The sequence below is a fragment of the Lytechinus variegatus genome, chromosome 13 (assembly GCF_018143015.1).
Source record: "Lytechinus variegatus isolate NC3 chromosome 13, Lvar_3.0, whole genome shotgun sequence".
Lineage (NCBI taxonomy): Eukaryota > Metazoa > Echinodermata > Echinoidea > Temnopleuroida > Toxopneustidae > Lytechinus > Lytechinus variegatus.
In genome coordinates, this window is record NC_054752.1 from 27,361,975 (window position 1) to 27,378,929 (window position 16,955).

A 16,955-nucleotide genomic window follows, 5' to 3' on the forward strand; every position below is an offset into this window, starting at 1 on the left:
TAAAGTGCTATACATTTCTGTTATATTGACTTCTTTGTTTAAGGGATGACAAATGAAAGTTGTTTTTTAATAAAAGTAGAACAAATGAGGGAAACATAATGAAGGTTTGGTGAAATACATAAAACGGTAATATAAATATGTTTGTTAATTGGTTATAGTAGTAGTAGTAGTAGTGATAGTAGTAGTAGTAGTAGTAGTAGTAGTAGTGATAGTAGCAGCAGCAGTAGTAGTAACAGTAGTAGTAGTAGTAGTAGTAGTAGTAGTAGTAGTAGTAGTAGTAGTAGTAGTAGTAGTAGTAGTAGTAGTAGTAGTAGTAGTAGTAGTAGCAGTAGTAGTAGTAGTAGTAGTAGTAGTAGTAGTAGCAGCAGCAGCAATAGCAGTAGTAGTAGTAGTAGTAGTAGTAGTAGTAGTAGTAGTAGTAGTAGTAGTAGTAGTAGTAGTAGTAGTAGTAGTAGTAGTAGTAGTAGTAGTAGTAGTAGTAGTAGTATAATGGAAGAAGAAGTAATAATAGAATAGTAAAATAACATGTTTTCAGTAGACCACATTATAGTAGTCTAAAAGCGGAATTACACGGATTTAATTATTAAACTTTCAATCATAATCATACATTTACATTTGTACAATCTCATCTTTTTAAAGTTATGATAGAATGGTGTATCCACAGGAACTATGTGCACCTTAAACCTAAATTAAGCGGTTGAAAATGAGTGATAGAAAGAAAGAGAAGCAAGAAGTAAAGGGCAAAAAGATGAATAATCAGAAGGATAGAGAAAATTAAAAAGAGAGGTAGAGATATAAATTGATGAAACCTTGAAGTTGGGGTGCAGAGATGAGAGAAGAATGATTAACTGATAGAATAAACAGAAAGAGATATGCAAAGTGTGAATAGGTAAGCGGAAGGAAAGAATAAGGTGTTCTAAAAGACTTAGCAGACATGATTTAAAAAGAGAAAGGTTTTGAACTATGTCATTGAAATGAATAGTAAAAGATTGCGAGATTGGTAGAGTGAAATCAAGAAATATAACCATATGCAGAGATTGGAGACATCTCGGAAACATCATAATGTTCCCATATTCTTCTGAATTTAAACCGTCAACTATTACACAATTTTGTTTTTCTGCAGAACATGAACTTAGTAGACCTTTTTTTATAGAACAATACAGAGTGTCAAATTCTGACGGTTTCCGCTCCTCCACCCCGTTTTGGGTTGGAAACAATGGGCAAAGTGACAACTTTGCAACAGCCGTTGTGGCGGATTCGGCCTTGATAATACCCACGTGATCGATTTAAAACAATAGGCGCTGGGAAACGAGTCGCGTATTTTTGTCCAATCCCTGCTCGCTCTTAGATGGGTGGGGTCTGGTATTCCACCTCCCACGGTCGTCATGCGTGTTGGTGGACTGTCGTATTTTTGTGAATTCATATTTGCTTTTGGGGCCCCAAAAGCAAGCAGATTCAGGTATTCTGATGTATTTTGCGACGAGTACGCTCTACTCGGGACCAAACTTATACGTCGTTAGATGGTAAGTTTTTTTTTTACTTTTTGATTTCGAAGGAACATTAATTAGGCAGACGAAGCAATAATTAAAATGGATATATTACTAATCTTTACGATATTTCAAAGATTTCATTGCTTGGCTTTCATTGCATTCATGGATCAATTCCCCAATACAGTCTTCCTTTTATCAACTATTACATACCCAACAGGTCTACGCTCTTCAACATCTCGTTTGCTTGTTGTTCCAAAAGTTTCCAAAACTTGGGGGGGGATCCTTTGCTCATGCGTGACCCATGCTATGGAGAAACCTTCCTGAAGATATAAAAAATTGTATCTCTGTTGAATCTTTTTTTTCTTCAGAATGTTCTTAAAACTTTTCGTTTGACTTCTTAATTTCTTTTATACGCCTTGAGCTCTCTACAGAGTGGATTTGACGCGTATAAACCCACATGTATTATTGCCATTATTATTATTATTATTATTATTATTAATATTTATTATTATTATTATACTATTCGAAATTTCTAAAAAAAAATACATATATATTGAATATTTCTAAGTTCCCAGATCTCATTCAAAATACTTAGTTTTTATGTGATTATCACCACAATGAAGACGTAATGTAGGTCATTTATTCAATCAACTGATTAAGATTTTAAAGTACTGTAATACATGCTGATTAAGATTTTTTTCCCCGCCAAATTCAAATTCATTCATTTCACCTATCTACCGGAACGGTAGTGATAAATACAAATAAATCTTTACATTCCTATTTATTTTCTCCCATTAATATTCTTTCGCAGATCGGATCGTTCGCGTTGAACAGATAAAACAAACTGATAACATTTCAACCTTTATAGTTGGGTAAGTGACTGTAGAAAGAAATTGAATATGAAATAGCAAATGCTGTAAATGCATTGTCAGAAAATTATGTGAATTCTTTTCTTATTTTGAAATAGAATTTGCCTGTAACAGGAAGCAAAAATTTCATTTACAAAAAATGAAAGAGGTTTGTTAAGTGCGGGGCATATGTCATCTGACGCACAATACATATTCCGTCATTATTTTTGTTTTGTATTCGTCAATTATTTCTCACCTTCTTCTCTTTCCCCCCTCTTTTTTCTTAGCTTTCCAGTCTTTTTCCTTTCTTCTCTGCTTCCCCTTGTTATTCATTTTCTTCTTCTTCTTCTACTTCTTCAGTTATTTTATTTTAATTATAAAAGGTAATTTTCAAACAATAGAGTCCATATTTCATTAAACTGACATTATGGTTATCAAATATTGACATATGAGTCAATGTGATTTCAGGAAAAGGCAAGACGCGTTCTTTACGGTCAATTAATGAAATATATTATAAAGTAATATAAATATAAATGTAAAATAATACAAAATAGATTACATCTAAAGAATAATATTTTGAATGTTCAAGACTGTAGTTTTAAAATAAAAAGTCTTGAATTGAATTGTTATGAAGTATATTGATTTACATAAATAAAAACTTAGGTAACTTGGTCGTATCAAACGTCATTTCAGATCAATTAAAACTGACAAAATATTATTTGTTTTCATTACAAGATGTTAAATGGTTCAGTTAAATTAAATTAATCTGATGTGAATTCGATATCACAAGTGATATACTTAAAGTCAATGGACTTCGGGATTTAAGATATTATGTTGTTTATTTCTTTCTCTAATTTGGACAAATTCTTTGTTGTTTTTTATCGTTTAAGGCATCTATATAAGGATGGAAAATGATATTTTGCGTAGCTTCATAAATACATCCTTAAAAGATCAAAAGAACCTTAATCAGAAAGTTCCATATAAGGAGCAAAGAAATGTTCTAAAATATCTAACATATTTAAGATTGTAATGGGTGTAAATATTGGAAGAGACTCGACGTTTCGCACAGGTTGACTGTCCGTCTTCACTCCTGAAGACGGACAGTCAACCTGTCCGAAACGTCGAGTCTCTACTACTCATCATCACTACTCGCCGACTCAAGCCAGCATCTCCTCATCAGCTCTACTACTCAAGCTGTTCTCACTCAACATCTGGTTTACAGTCCTTTTCAGGACTACTTTCAAGAAAGAATACTCTACTCTCAAATCTCCACTTTCTCGCCTATCCATTTCTTCTCTTCTTCTATCCACTGTTTCTACAACACTCCACATGGTGTACCGTAAACCACATCAGCAATTGCTAAACTTAATAATTTCGTTCTTAATCATCAAATTCACTATTCAACGAACTTTAATCATATTCAATTACACTCCACAGACCTATCTCCAACGATGACCGCCCAAAGAGGCGTCCGTTGCTTACTCCTCCTGCTGCCTTTACTGTGCGGTCTATCCCTTACTTCAGCAAACGTCGAGACCCTAGACGATTTGCTGAACAAAATAAACCATCTCATCGCTTTGGAGTGTCCAGAATATACCAAGGGAGACGTAAACCAGCATTTCCTCCAACTACAGTGGGCAATCAAGACATGTAGACAGAGCATCGCCTCCCACAGAGGTAACTATATCCAAGTTTAAATGTAATAAATTCATTAATCTTGCGTTTGCAGGACCAGTTGGTGTGGTTCACCAGGCTAGAATATGCCAATAAATGTAAAATTCATTAACTAAAAGCCAATTCTTAAAGGCTAATGAAGTTGATAATGTTCATCTTCCAAGATGTCAATGACATCATTACAGTTGGAGATCACAAACATGAGAATGCATACCATAGTACGTATTGGACGGTAAAATAACCTGAAGATAATACAGAAAAAGTATATACAATGGGGGGGGGGGGCGGCCAAGGACAAAGGCATATCAAGGGGGGTCCACACTTTACAAGCTTTGCTTTTAGTGGATCCCCCTCATTTCCATTTATGCTCTATATTATACTGTTTTTTCTGCTTTAAGAATGCCCTTTTATAAAATTGTACTTGATTTGTATTGCTTTATATCACTTTATGTTATGTTTTGAATGGAAATGAAATAAAAGAATTGAACATCGAAACTGCTCCAAGAGCAGAATATAAGGGGAATCACTTCAGATATTGATTGATTCCCTATTATATTTACCCAAACCGGCATTTAAGAAAAACGAATGAGAGAAAAAAAATCAGGCCAATAAAAAAAAATTCGCTAGCGCTTGTATTGTCTGTTAAAGGGGAAGTTCACCCTGAAGAAAACTTTGTTGTAAAAATAGCAGAAAAAATAGTAAAAAATATTGGTGAAGGTTTGAGGAAAATCCGTTAAAGAGTAAGAAAGTTATTATAGTTCAAAGTTTTGGATTTGTGACGTCATAAACGAGCAGCTGTCCCATGTGTTATGTAATATAAAATGCATGAATTTAAAATTTTGTATGGTTCCTGATGACTTAATTTTATTTTCTTTTCATGATCGGGTGTGAAACGATTTGTCTATTGATATACAAAAGTTACAGTGAAAACCATTTTCAATTTTCTAAGAAAATGACATTTCATTGATTTTTTACCATTCGCTATGTAGGAATGCTGCTCGCATTTGACGTCACAAATCAAATAATTGAAATTCTAACAACTTTTTAATTACTCGATGAATTTTTCTTAAACCTTCGGCAATATTTTTTATTATTTTTTCTGCTATTTTTACAATAAAAACTTTTTGTCAGGGTAAACTTCCCCTTTAAGCAAGATAATAATTTGCTATAGGATGATATTGGGCTCAATTATCCTGTTCACATTTAGATTTATCGTTATTCTGTTTTATCGAGAGAGCCTATGCATCCTTTTCGCGACTACGCAAAAGTGCTATTTTGATATGAATGTATCTGCATGAATTCAATCAGTCCTTAAATATCTCCCTTCCAGGTCAGTGTATAGATACACATCCTGGTCATGAAATACGAAAAAATGCTTGTGTCCATATTTAGGTCTGAATAACCAAAGATGTTATTTCTGATAGGAGCTATATTTTGTGATTTACTTCAATAACTCCATACATCTACTTGATTTGCTAGTTCAGCCCTCTGGACTGCCATACCCGAATAGAACTCCCAAGGATTTAAAAAGCGCGAGCGCGCCCTCTCCCGTTCAGGCTTACTACCCATGATCACCGCGCAACTAGCGTCCATCTTCCTCTTTTGCTTTCGGCAAGCCACCTGTCAAGACGTGCTCAGATAAGTCTCCTAAGAGCTCAAATCTTTTTGAGCTTTGGTATATTATTTTCGCTTATCTGTGGTGCATTCTCCCTTTTAATTTCAATCTTTCCATTTGTGTGTAAGATTGTGTTCAGAATTTACACTTGGCGTGACTTTTTAGACGTGTTTTTGGTGACACTTAAATTGTTTTTCTAACGTTTGAGTTCTCGTCGCGCCGCATCGCTAGCGCGTTCGCGAGGCACCGGGCTTGGCCTGCCTACGTGGCAGCAAGCCTTCACCACCTGTCATGGTTATTGTTCTTCACGTTCAAAGCGTGGTGGCTTTTGGTGCCGTTTTTGAATTAAATTCTAGACAGCCTCTACACTTTGTTGTCGAGGGTGTTATTGTTATTTCTTTTTGCAGGTTGGGATCTTCAACTCTGTTCCTTCCTTGCTTTCTGGAATTGATTTATTAAGATTTTCGATTGATTATTGATTGATTAATTCTTCAATTCTCTTTCCTTTCTGTTCTGAATAAATTTCTTAATTGATATTTTATTCACAGGCGGATCTTAAAGCTCAATTCCTTTTTCCTTCTGTTCTGAATAAATTTCTTGATTGATATTTTATTCACAGGCGGATCCTAAAGCTCATTTCCTTTTCCTTTCTGTTCTGAATAAAATTCTTGATTAATATTTTATTCACAGACGCTTCGGGGATTGTTTAATTCGGCTTACGCAATTATACCTGATGATTGTTTGGTTATTCAATCCCCCCTAAAAAAAAAAAAAAAAAAAAAAAAAAAAAAAAAAAAAAAAAAAAAATTTTTGTTCTTTACTGGTGGGGTCTCCTTCCTGTTAGAAATTTTTTTGACCTGTCCCGGAAGCGCGTTTCCGTTTTACACCCTGGCGAAGGCATTTTCCGGAAAAGTAGCCAAAAAGCGACTAGTGAAGAGTCTACGTCTACGTTTGTTTACATTATCAGCTGGGCGCGCGATCCAAAGTCCGCACCGAAGTTATACCGTACTTCAAATGCAGCTGAGCTTATAATTTCCAGGTTTGCCTTGATCATATGCCTTGCCGATTTGCTGATGTCTGTCTTTCTATCTGTCTAGATATCTATCTCTCAAATTCTTTCTCTATCTATCTATGTAACTGCAGTATATATCTATCTAATAATCTTCTCTGTCTCTCTCATTCTTTATCTAACATCTATCTATCTCTAATGCTCTATCTATCCATCCATCTGTCTGTCTTTCTCTATTTCTCTCTCTCTACCTACCTATGTAACTACAGTATCTATCTGTTAATTTATCGCTCTTCTCTCTCATTCTTGATCTATCTGACATCTATCTATCTCTCAAATTCTCCAGCTCTCTCTCTCTCTATCCATCTGTCTGTCTTTCTCTATTTCTCTCTATCTATTTATCTATCTATTTTTATAACTTCAGTATCTTGTTAATAATCTTCTCTGTCTCTCTCACTTTTAAATCTATTTAACATCTATCTCTCAAATTCTCTATCTATCTCTCTATCCATCTATCTATCCATCTGTCTGTCTTTCTCTATTTCCCTCTATCTATCTATTAATCTATCTATTTTTTTAACTAGAGTATCTATCTATCTTTTAATTTGTTAATAATCTTCTGTCTCTCTCATTCTTTATCTATTTAATATCTATCTCTCTATCTATCTATCTATCTATCCATCTGTCTGTCTTTCTCTATTTCTCTCTATCTGTATATCTATCTATCTATGTATGTATCTGTCTGTTGATTTGTCTATCTTCTCTGTCTCTCTCATTCTTTATCTTTCTATCTATCTAACATCTATCTATCTGTCTCTCAAATTCTCTCTCTCTCTCCTTCTCTAGCATCTGTCTGTCTTTTTTCTCTCCCTCTCTTTGTCCGTCCATATTTCTATCTATAACATATCTCTCTCTCTCTCTATCTATCCTTCGCTCTCTCTTTCTCTCTCCCTCTATATATCGACCTTTCTGTCTCTCCCCGCCTCTCTCTATTTATCTATCTATCCATCCATCCATCTCTCCCTCTTTCTCTCTCTTTCTATCTATCTATCCACCTCTCTCTCTCTGTCTGTTTCTCTCTCTATTTCTATCTATCTATCTATCTGTCTATCTTGTCTCTATCTATCTGTCTATATCTATTTATCAGTCTTCTATATCTATCTTTCGGCAGCTTCTAAGTGTATCAATCCATCAAACTTCAATTTGTCTTTCCATTATAAGTATCTGTTTATTTTCATTTTGTCTGTCATTCTATTCATTTAGTTAATAATTTATTTTTAGAAAAAAAAACTATCATAAACAACGCGACTGCAAAAGAATTCACTCCTGACTGCCACTCTCTCTGTACATGAAGTGCCGAGGAACTCTGTGCTCTGATCAGTAACTGTGCAAATTGCATGCGGTGGTGGACTCGCCTGTGTCGCACGCTGCATGCAACCAGCGACGTGCGTAGACTCTTCACTAGTCGCTTTTTGGCTACTTTTCCGGAAAATGCCTTCGCCAGGGTGTAAAACGGAAACGCGCGTCCCGGAATTGTTTTCTTCGTTCAATTCCCTCTTCCCTCCTAGTCTTATATATTTTTTTATTTCGACAGGCGGGCTCTACGATTCCCTTTGAGGATTTACTGTGTCGTTCTTCCTCTTGGAATCGTTACTAGAGACGTTCCTCCTTCCTCCTGTTCTGAATTTCTTTACCTTTCCACAGGAGGTTACCTTTTTTTTTTTTTCCTCTTGGAAATTATCGTAAAATTTCTCTTATCTAGGAATTATTTGTCTCTCAATCCCTTTTCTTCCTGCTCTGAAATGCTTGTTTTTGTGTTTCTTCGCAGGTGGAAACTTCGTTCTCTTCTGAACTTGCATTCATTTTTGAATTTTTGTTTCGAATTTTTTCCTTCGGGCAAATATAGAAGGGGAACCTTATAGGAGTTTCTTTTTTTTTTCAAAGTCTCCGACCTCCTTTTTATTTTCTTACAGGCAGATACCTAAACTATTCTTAGGTTCTTCGTCCTCCCTACCCCTCCCCTCTTGTTTTGTTCTGTTTGCTCAAACAAACTCCTTTTAGGAGGAGGGAAAGACCACTCCGGTCTCCACTTTTAATCTAAGCGAGATCTTTGTAAAAAAAGAAAAAGAAAAATTCTTGTTTTTCCTTTTTCAGGGTAGAGAGAGGTATCTTTGAATGGGACTAACACAGCCCCAGAGGACCTGGTGCCCTCCACGGGGACCGTCCCGATTGCAAGTTACAGAAGTCGGCCGCCTCCAGGCGAGCAGGAGGGACGCCGCGGTGAGCGCCCAGCGGCGGTGAGTATGAGGGTGCGTCGATCAGCATTCCGAATTTGCGGTCGGATGCTAAGAGAAGGAAGGCCGAGACTGTGGTGCCACGGTCTCGGACAAAGGAAAAAGTGGTAGCCAAGGCTTCCAAGCCTAAACTAGGTCCTGCCGCCGCAGCACCCATAGGGCTATGCGACCCACCGGCTACCGGGTCACCAGAAGTCCGGAGGGAGAGTGCGGTTCTCTCCCCCCGGCACAGGTCAGGATCTCTGCCGTATAAGTCGTCCTCCGTTGACAGCATCGGGAGAGATCGCCCAGCCCCTGACCGCGAGAGGCGTCACACAGACTGTAACCACAATCTGATCGTGACCACAATCTGACCCCGTCAGATTCGGGTGAAGTTTCGTTGTTGGCGGCCGCCCTGCCAGGGGCGGCAAATCGTAAGAGATCACCCGTGCCTTCTTCTGCTCCGGCCACGCCGGCGGAGCCCGCAAAATAAGAAGAAGAAGAAGAGGTCGAAGGAGAGGTCGGCCAGCCCTGTTGCCATGGGCATTCCTCCTTCAGACCCTCTTATCGGTGGCCAGATGTTACAGTCATACATGTTATGCTGCTATATTCTGCTACCGCGAGAGGCGTCACACATCGGGCTGTGACCACAATCTGACCCCGTCAGATTCGGGTGAAGTTTCATTGTCGGCGGCCGCCCTGCCAGGGGCGGCAAATCGTAAGAAATCACCCGTGCCTCTCATGCCTTCTTCTGCCCCGGCCACGCCGGCGGAGCCCGCAGAAAGAGAAGAAGAAGAAGAGGTCGAAGGAGAGGTTGGCCAGCCCTGCTGCCATGGGCGTTTCCTCCTTCAGACCCTTGTGTCGGTGGTCAGATGTTACAGCTATTCATGCTGCTACATTCTGCTACCGCGAGAGGCGTCACACATCAGACTGTGACCACAATCTGACCCCGTCAGATTCGGGTGAAGTTTCGTTGTTGACGGCCGCCCTGCCAGGGGCGGCAAATCGTAAGAAATCACCCGTGCCTCTTGTGCCTTCTTCTGCCCCGGCCACACCGGCGGAGGCCGCGAAGAAGAAGAGGTCGAAGGTGAGGTCGGCCAGCCCTGTTGCCATGGGCGTCCCTCCTTCAGACCCTTGTGTCGGTGGTCAGATGTCACAGCTATTCATGCTGCTACATTCTGCTTTCGAGTAGTGCGGGTTCACCCCACCCTCGACGTCTACTCACCCCGCTGATGCCCCTGAGCATCAAGCGAGACAAGTGGGCAATAACCACCAGACACCCGGGTAATCCTCGAGCGATTCTGTTAAATCGCCAGCCAGTGCACCGACTAACCGGGTGCCCCAAGATCGCGTGTGCTTTCCAGCATTTTCGTCGATCTCAGAGCACGTGTCCCAGCCGACACGCGGGGCCACCCCGGCGCTTACTGGACAACCTCCCGGTTCAGTCCATAGAGCGAGACTCCCTTTACGAGGACAACCCCTATCCCGCGGGCGACTTTTCAGTAAGCGCTCAGGCGCTGCTTGACAAGTATCTACCTCTCATCTACCCTCCGAGCGGGGGTATTGATGAAGCAAGGGAGTCCATATTTTCTCGCCCCGCCTCTTCAGGCGCTCCGAGCTCAATCGGCCGAATTGGGGGTCTCGGAGAGTGACGGGGTCGCTCTAGACGAGGCGGCTCCTACGACGAGGAAGCCGCCAGCTCCGTGGGTGTAAACCCACCCCCGCTCTGCTGCTGCCCGGAAGCGCCAGGCTCCGGCGCCGCCGTCTCGAAATTTTCAAGCCTCTCGAGGCTAGCGAGAAGGCAGAGGCAGGGGGGGGGGGGCGATTATTATGCAGGTACTCCCGAATTCGCCCTCTACGTCAAGCTCACATACGGCGACGACTCCTTCAGCGGTAACTCTCTCCATTCTTCCCCCTAAGCGGGCCCGTAGATTGGAGGTATGAATCTCTTACATACCGCATGCCGCACTTCTCTCGTGAGAATGTTTGGCTGCTTTGAGAGGACAACCTATCACGTCCGCCCAGGCGACGGGACCGTCGCTTTTCTGGCCTGAACCTCACTTTCTATTCGAAAGTAAGGGTGCCCTGTCTTACTTAGCTCCTACCCTTGCAACGCCAGAGTCAGGGCTATAGTACAGACACCCGTTCTCCAGCGATCGCCGCTGAAGAGAGGGCGACTCTGATATGAGCACCATCACCGCTCAGCGGTATGTCTCACTATCTCATAGCTCTCCGAGCTTATGAGTATGTATATCGGATCTGAATGTCACGGCGATTAAAAGTTCTCCTGTGCTTAATAATCGCTATGCCTCCACCGCCCGGTGCATTATGGTTATGTTAACCTATTTGTCTCGTATTCGGGCGGCTCGTACGAACCCTGCCCGAGCTGCCATCACCGGTCGTCCCCCCGGACACCGCCGGCAGCACCCGCACCGAATACGTGGAAGGAATCAGCTTTTCATATGCTAGATATCCCTCCTGTTGACATTCACAGCTGTTCCCCGAGTCTTTCCCGGTTGGGTAAACATCATTTCGGAGGAAAGTAACCGCCGTACATCTCATGAGATTGTTGGCTATGTACGTGCGTTCAAACTTGTTTAAAGCCCCAGGATTCTCTGACGGCATTCTATGCCTACTTTCTGGGCACACCCACCGTACCGGGTCGGCGAGTTCACACCAAACTGTACACCGCCAGACCATCGGTCGAGCTCTAACTGTCTATCTTATAGACTGCCCTCTATGTGGGTCAATCTTGCGGGCGTCTCCGCCGCTCCCTCCTTGTGCGGAGTGGTCTACGGTGGATGTCTTTACCGTGCCCGTTAGTCGAATCGGCTTCTTTCTTAGAAATTTTTTCACGGCACACTCGAGTCGCCCTGCATGCTGCTTTCATCCTCCTTCCATGCAAGGCATGTGGCCAGGGTCACCGCTCGACCGAGGATGATGTAACAGTGGATGGATGTATGCTTATGCCTTCCTAACCACGATCACTACGACCCGCCTTCTCTCGGGCCGACTGTGGATGAGCCTCTCCATGTAAGTGATTTACTTCACTGGAGTTCTTTTAGAAATTTAGATTCTCATCCCCCGCTGCTTAGGGCGTCATTTTTGCCGCCCCCCGCAGCTTTTTGGAGCTCCTTATCTTACCGATATCGGACTGTTCCACGCTGCCACAACCGGCGCCGGCGGTGCTCGCTCTTACGATCACCTGAGAAACAGGCCTTGTGACTGTTTTCATAAACAACTGGTTCTCACCGCAGACTGATGGAAATTTTGTGATTACTTCCTCAAGTCTCCCTCGCTTGTTTCTTCAAGCGAGGACTTCGACACTCTTAGCCAGTTTCCGTCCCTAACTTGATAGGACAGGGCCGTTGCTACCTCATTCGATTCCGTTGGGAATGTAACGGTTGAGGTATCATATCTGGCGATGTCTGTTCGTTTAGAGCATCTCTTGATGGTCGTTTACACGTAATATCGTGACAGATTTTTTTTCGCCAGCTCCCTCTGGCGTACACTTGCTGCTGCTAGGGATTCCCCCGCCCAGCGGACAGCCATCGCAGCCTAGCCTCACGGGCTCTCTCGGCGATGGTGGCTTGAGCCAAGCCACCTCTTCCACCGCGGGCACTGCACCCTCAGATGGGTGCTTCAATCAGTATGGGAGAAAGGGGATCCTGAGTTCTCTCTCGATCACTCGGTCTAACACACTTTTGTCGTGATGTGTACCACGCTGTATCCCTGACACGCCCGGTTGAGCTGTTTTGACCAGACTGCTCTATTCTACAAAGGCAACATGTCCGCGGCATTCCTTATTAACAGGATGGCACTCAGTCGCTTTCTCGACCCTTGTCTGCCTTACGAGTGGTTTTCTTCCTAAATCCCTACTCTCCGTCGTTCCTGGTCCCCTTCGGACCGCTAGTAACTTTTTACCACAGCTCTCTATCAGAATTCTGCAGATTTCTGCCCTCACGCATTTGAGACAGATATCGAATTCTGGGCGCTTTCTCCCACGCGGAGGCTTCCCCTACAGAAATTTCCAAGCTTGCGGGAAGCGTGCGACTAGCTTGCGCAAGCTTGCGACATGCTAGTAACTAGCATGCGGTTAGCTTAATAAGCGTGTGATATGCGTGCAGAGTAATAGTTAAGCGATCTTTTAGCGAGCAGGGACTGTTCGCTAGCATGCACTCGCTTATTAAGCGAGTGCCCTGCTAGTCGCATGCTAGCTACTAGCAAGCGGCACGCTTAAATTTCGGTAGGGGTTCTGAGATATCTCGCCTTCTCAGATTGGTCGATTGATCACTTACTGAGCCTTAAAAGCTTCAGTTTTCCGATCACGATTCTTGTTGAAATTTTCAACAAATTTCGATTCTTACGCTCTAGTCAGCAGGTGATGTTGTTCTCCTGACACTAGGCCGAGGGCCCATGATACTTAGTATTCCTGAGTATACAGGGCATTCCCCTCGAGGACATTTTTGAGGGCCGCCTTTTGGCGCTCAACTAACTCCTTCACTTCTTTCTACTTGAAGGACATTCCGTCCAGCGAGGCGAGATTTGCTGCTTCGGCGCTTAAAGCAGCTGCGGTTTTTCCCCCTCTCCCTAAATTTCGTTGTTTTTGTTTTTTCTTTTAAATTTTCTTAGGCTTACAATTGAAAACATGCCTCCCTACGGTTTGAGTCCGTGCTGGTCTAGCAAATCAAGTAGATGTATGGAGTTATTGAAGTAAATTATGAAAATACTTACCTGATTTTCTTATTTACGAGATAACTCATACATCTACTTGATACCCTCCCACCGACCCTCCGCCTTGCGTAGCAACATGTTTCAACGTATGGGCTTGCGAAAGGTGAGGAAGATGGACGCTAGTTGCGCGGTGATCATGGGTAGTAAGCCTGAACGGGAGAGGGCGCGCTCGCGCTTTTTAAATCCTTGGGAGTTCTATTCGGGTATGGCAGTCCAGAGGGCTGAACTAGCAAATCAAGTAGATGTATGAGTTATCTCGTAAATAAGAAAATCAGGTAAGTATTTTCATAATTTGTTAGCTAAATGGTATCAACGGATTCTTTTCAATTCAGTGTAACGTATAAATGGAGGTAGAGTTTTTTTTTTATTTGAAATACTGTGCTTAACGGCCTAGACAGGGCATAATTCATTATTGAACAGAACTCTTGGTTGGTTCGCACAAGGTACATACATATGCAAATAAGTTGAGAGTTACAATAACAAAGAAATACATTCATGGATAAGGTCCAATCGAGTTTCATAATATAAATATTCATGATTTATTCAACCAAGTAGTAGAAGAAGAATAAAAATAGCTGAAGAGGCGACCATGTAGATAATGAATTCTGTAACAAAAGGATGGTTTAGTCAGGTCAGTTAGTAAGGAATGTGAAGAATAGATGAGGATCACAAAAGGCAAGACGGTTGATAAAGACTGGTGGCAAAGAAAGGAGGAATGTAAGTTAGAGTTGTTCTTGAGAGAATAATGTGCTTTAAATGTCAAACGGGTTGAATAGACTAGTTCGTAGTTACTTCATGGACAATTTTGGTCAAATGACCTTTCATTTCTTTCATTATGATAGGCAGATTTCAAAGCAAGATATTACGTAAGCTTGCCTTACATAGCAGGATGAAGAAATTGAATAGACCAGGTGACTAGAATCACACATTAATTAACACATTATGAAGGTATTTGTTGCATTCCTACTTTGAATGCATATCATAGCATGTTGCACAATACTTGGCAAACTGTGAAATACCAGTCGTTCGTGGACGCATTGTTGTTTTTTGTGGATGTAAATGAATACCACTATTCAAAAGAATATAGATTATGAATAATCAAGACATCAAAGTTGGTGCTTATCTCATTAGACTTTAAGCCACCATGTCACTTTAGTACAAATGACCTTCCTCTGATCATGCGTAGAATCTTTTGATCATGCGCAGAAAGGAACTGTCTTGGAGGAGCTATATTTTGTGATTTGTTAGCTAAATGGTATCAACGGATTCTGTTCAATACAGTGTAACGTATAAATGGAGGTAGAGTTTTTTTATTTGAAATACTGTGCTTAACGGCCTAGACAGGGCCTAATTCATTATTCAACAGAACTCTTGTTTGGTTCGCACAAGGTACATACATATGCAAATAAGTTGAGAGTTACAATAACAAAGAAATAGATTAAGGTCCAATCGAGTTTTATAATATAAATATTCGTGATTTATTCAACCAATTAATAGGAGGAGAATAAAAATAGCTGAAGAGGCGACCATGTAGAGAATGAACTCTATAACAAAAGGATGGTTTAGTCAGCTCAGTTAGTAATACCATGGTCACATTTGTTCTACGGCGGCCGTACGGCAAGTAAAAAACAGCCGTTTTAACATTTTTGTGCCAGCTAAATATAGGTGGTTTGAATAAAAATGAATAAAACGGCTGTTTTCGACTCGCCGTGCGGCCGCCGTAGAGCAAATGTGACCATGGTATAAGGGATGAATAATAGATGAGGATTAAAAAAAGGCAAGACGGTTGATAAAGACTGGTGGCAAAAAAGGAGGAATGTAAGCTAGAATTATTCTTGAGAGAATAATGTGCTGTGAATGTATAAACGGGTTGAATTAAGTAGACTCTGGCTTAGAAGGCCATGGACATGATCATTAACCCTGATCAATGAATAAAGACACTAATGAATGTCATTCATGTGCAAAATAGTTCCACATATTGAGATCCAAAATGCTATTCACACTTTTTCTACATGCACGTATGCGATGCTGAACATGTTTCGTTTCGGATCAGTAAAAATGTCAACTTGCGCTTCGCTCTCGCATTGATGGGTAAGATATGTTTCCTCTTCAAGAGTCACCGCGAACAGTCAGTCCATATCATTTTCCTTTTCAGGTCAGCATATTTAAAAAAAAAATAATAATTTTGCAATCCGCGCTCTGTTTACAAAAACTGAATGCTCATTTCTTCTGGTCTATGTGAAGAGTCCAAAAAAATGAGCTCTAGCTTGGCGTGCGCTCGCACTATCTATTTAGACCTTATATGCTTAACATGGGATATATTTTTTTGCTTTGTAAGAACCAAGATTAGATATGTACTTAAGCTTCAGTCTATAGTTAGGACTATCCCATCAAAGAATCAACAACAACATTCAGGTTTTAGATGCGGCCAATCGGGGAAATATGGATTGAAATATTTTCCGCCCCTTCCCCTAAATGATGAAAGGTTGATCCGCCCCTCCACGAGGACACCTCCGTCTTAGCTTTAAGTTAGTTTAAAGAACACGTGGAAATGTGTAAATCAGAGTTTAGGCCTCAACTGTCCAAAAGGTCTGCCGTGTCACACGAAATGTTATATTGCTACTTTGAATACTGAGACCCCTCAGTTTTGTGTCCGTTTTTGAAGGAACTTAAAACTTAATTTTCTATTTTGGTCACTTAAGTATTTCCAAGAGCTCTGTTCTGTTACCTGTGTGTGTAATTAAGAGCCGTTGTAATACATGCACGAGTTAGTTCATAACAGTAGGGGAAGGCGGGGTAAGTTGAGCATAGGGGCAAGTTGAGCCACCAGCCCCAGGCCAATAATGAATGAGTCAGACATTGTGGTGGTGTCATGTATTGATGACCCATAGCATAACCCCTAACCCCACCACATTGTTTTCAACTTTGAAACAAAAAGTAGTTTTTTAGAGGGAAAAACATGAATTTCAGCCAAAAAAAGTAAAAAAGAGTGTGAAATAGATAAGTGCTTTAAAAACACACACGTCTTTAAATATAATAAAGACATGATAACAACATTATTAGTCCAGGTATGGATCTTTATTCTTGTCATAGTCTTTTATATGATGGATGCATAATAAATGTGTAGATACAAAATTATCGCACTAAGTACGGACTGGGGTAAGTTAAGCCAAACAGCATGGGGCAAGTTGAGCCATGGTAATTCCTATGGTAATGTATCTTAAAAATTAACAAACTATAAAAATCAATTGAAATGCTGGCTGAAAGGAGCAAATTTAAATGACTGCTCTTTTCCTTTTAAAGGATGTAAGT

General features: G+C 41.0%; 1 protein-coding gene across 1 annotated transcript in view; it reads left to right on the plus strand.

The window, feature by feature from the left end:
* Nucleotides 1–1,425: 1,425 nt before the first annotated feature.
* The window catches only part of LOC121425992, a 174,439-nt gene continuing 158,909 nt past the window's right edge, over nucleotides 1,426–16,955 (plus strand). Inside the window, exons 1-3 of the mRNA XM_041622120.1 lie at nucleotides 1,426–1,523; nucleotides 2,302–2,362; nucleotides 3,776–4,015. Coding sequence (XP_041478054.1) covers nucleotides 3,790–4,015 — 226 coding nt within the window. The 5' untranslated portion in view covers nucleotides 1,426–1,523; nucleotides 2,302–2,362; nucleotides 3,776–3,789. The remainder of the gene's footprint in view (nucleotides 1,524–2,301; nucleotides 2,363–3,775; nucleotides 4,016–16,955) is intronic.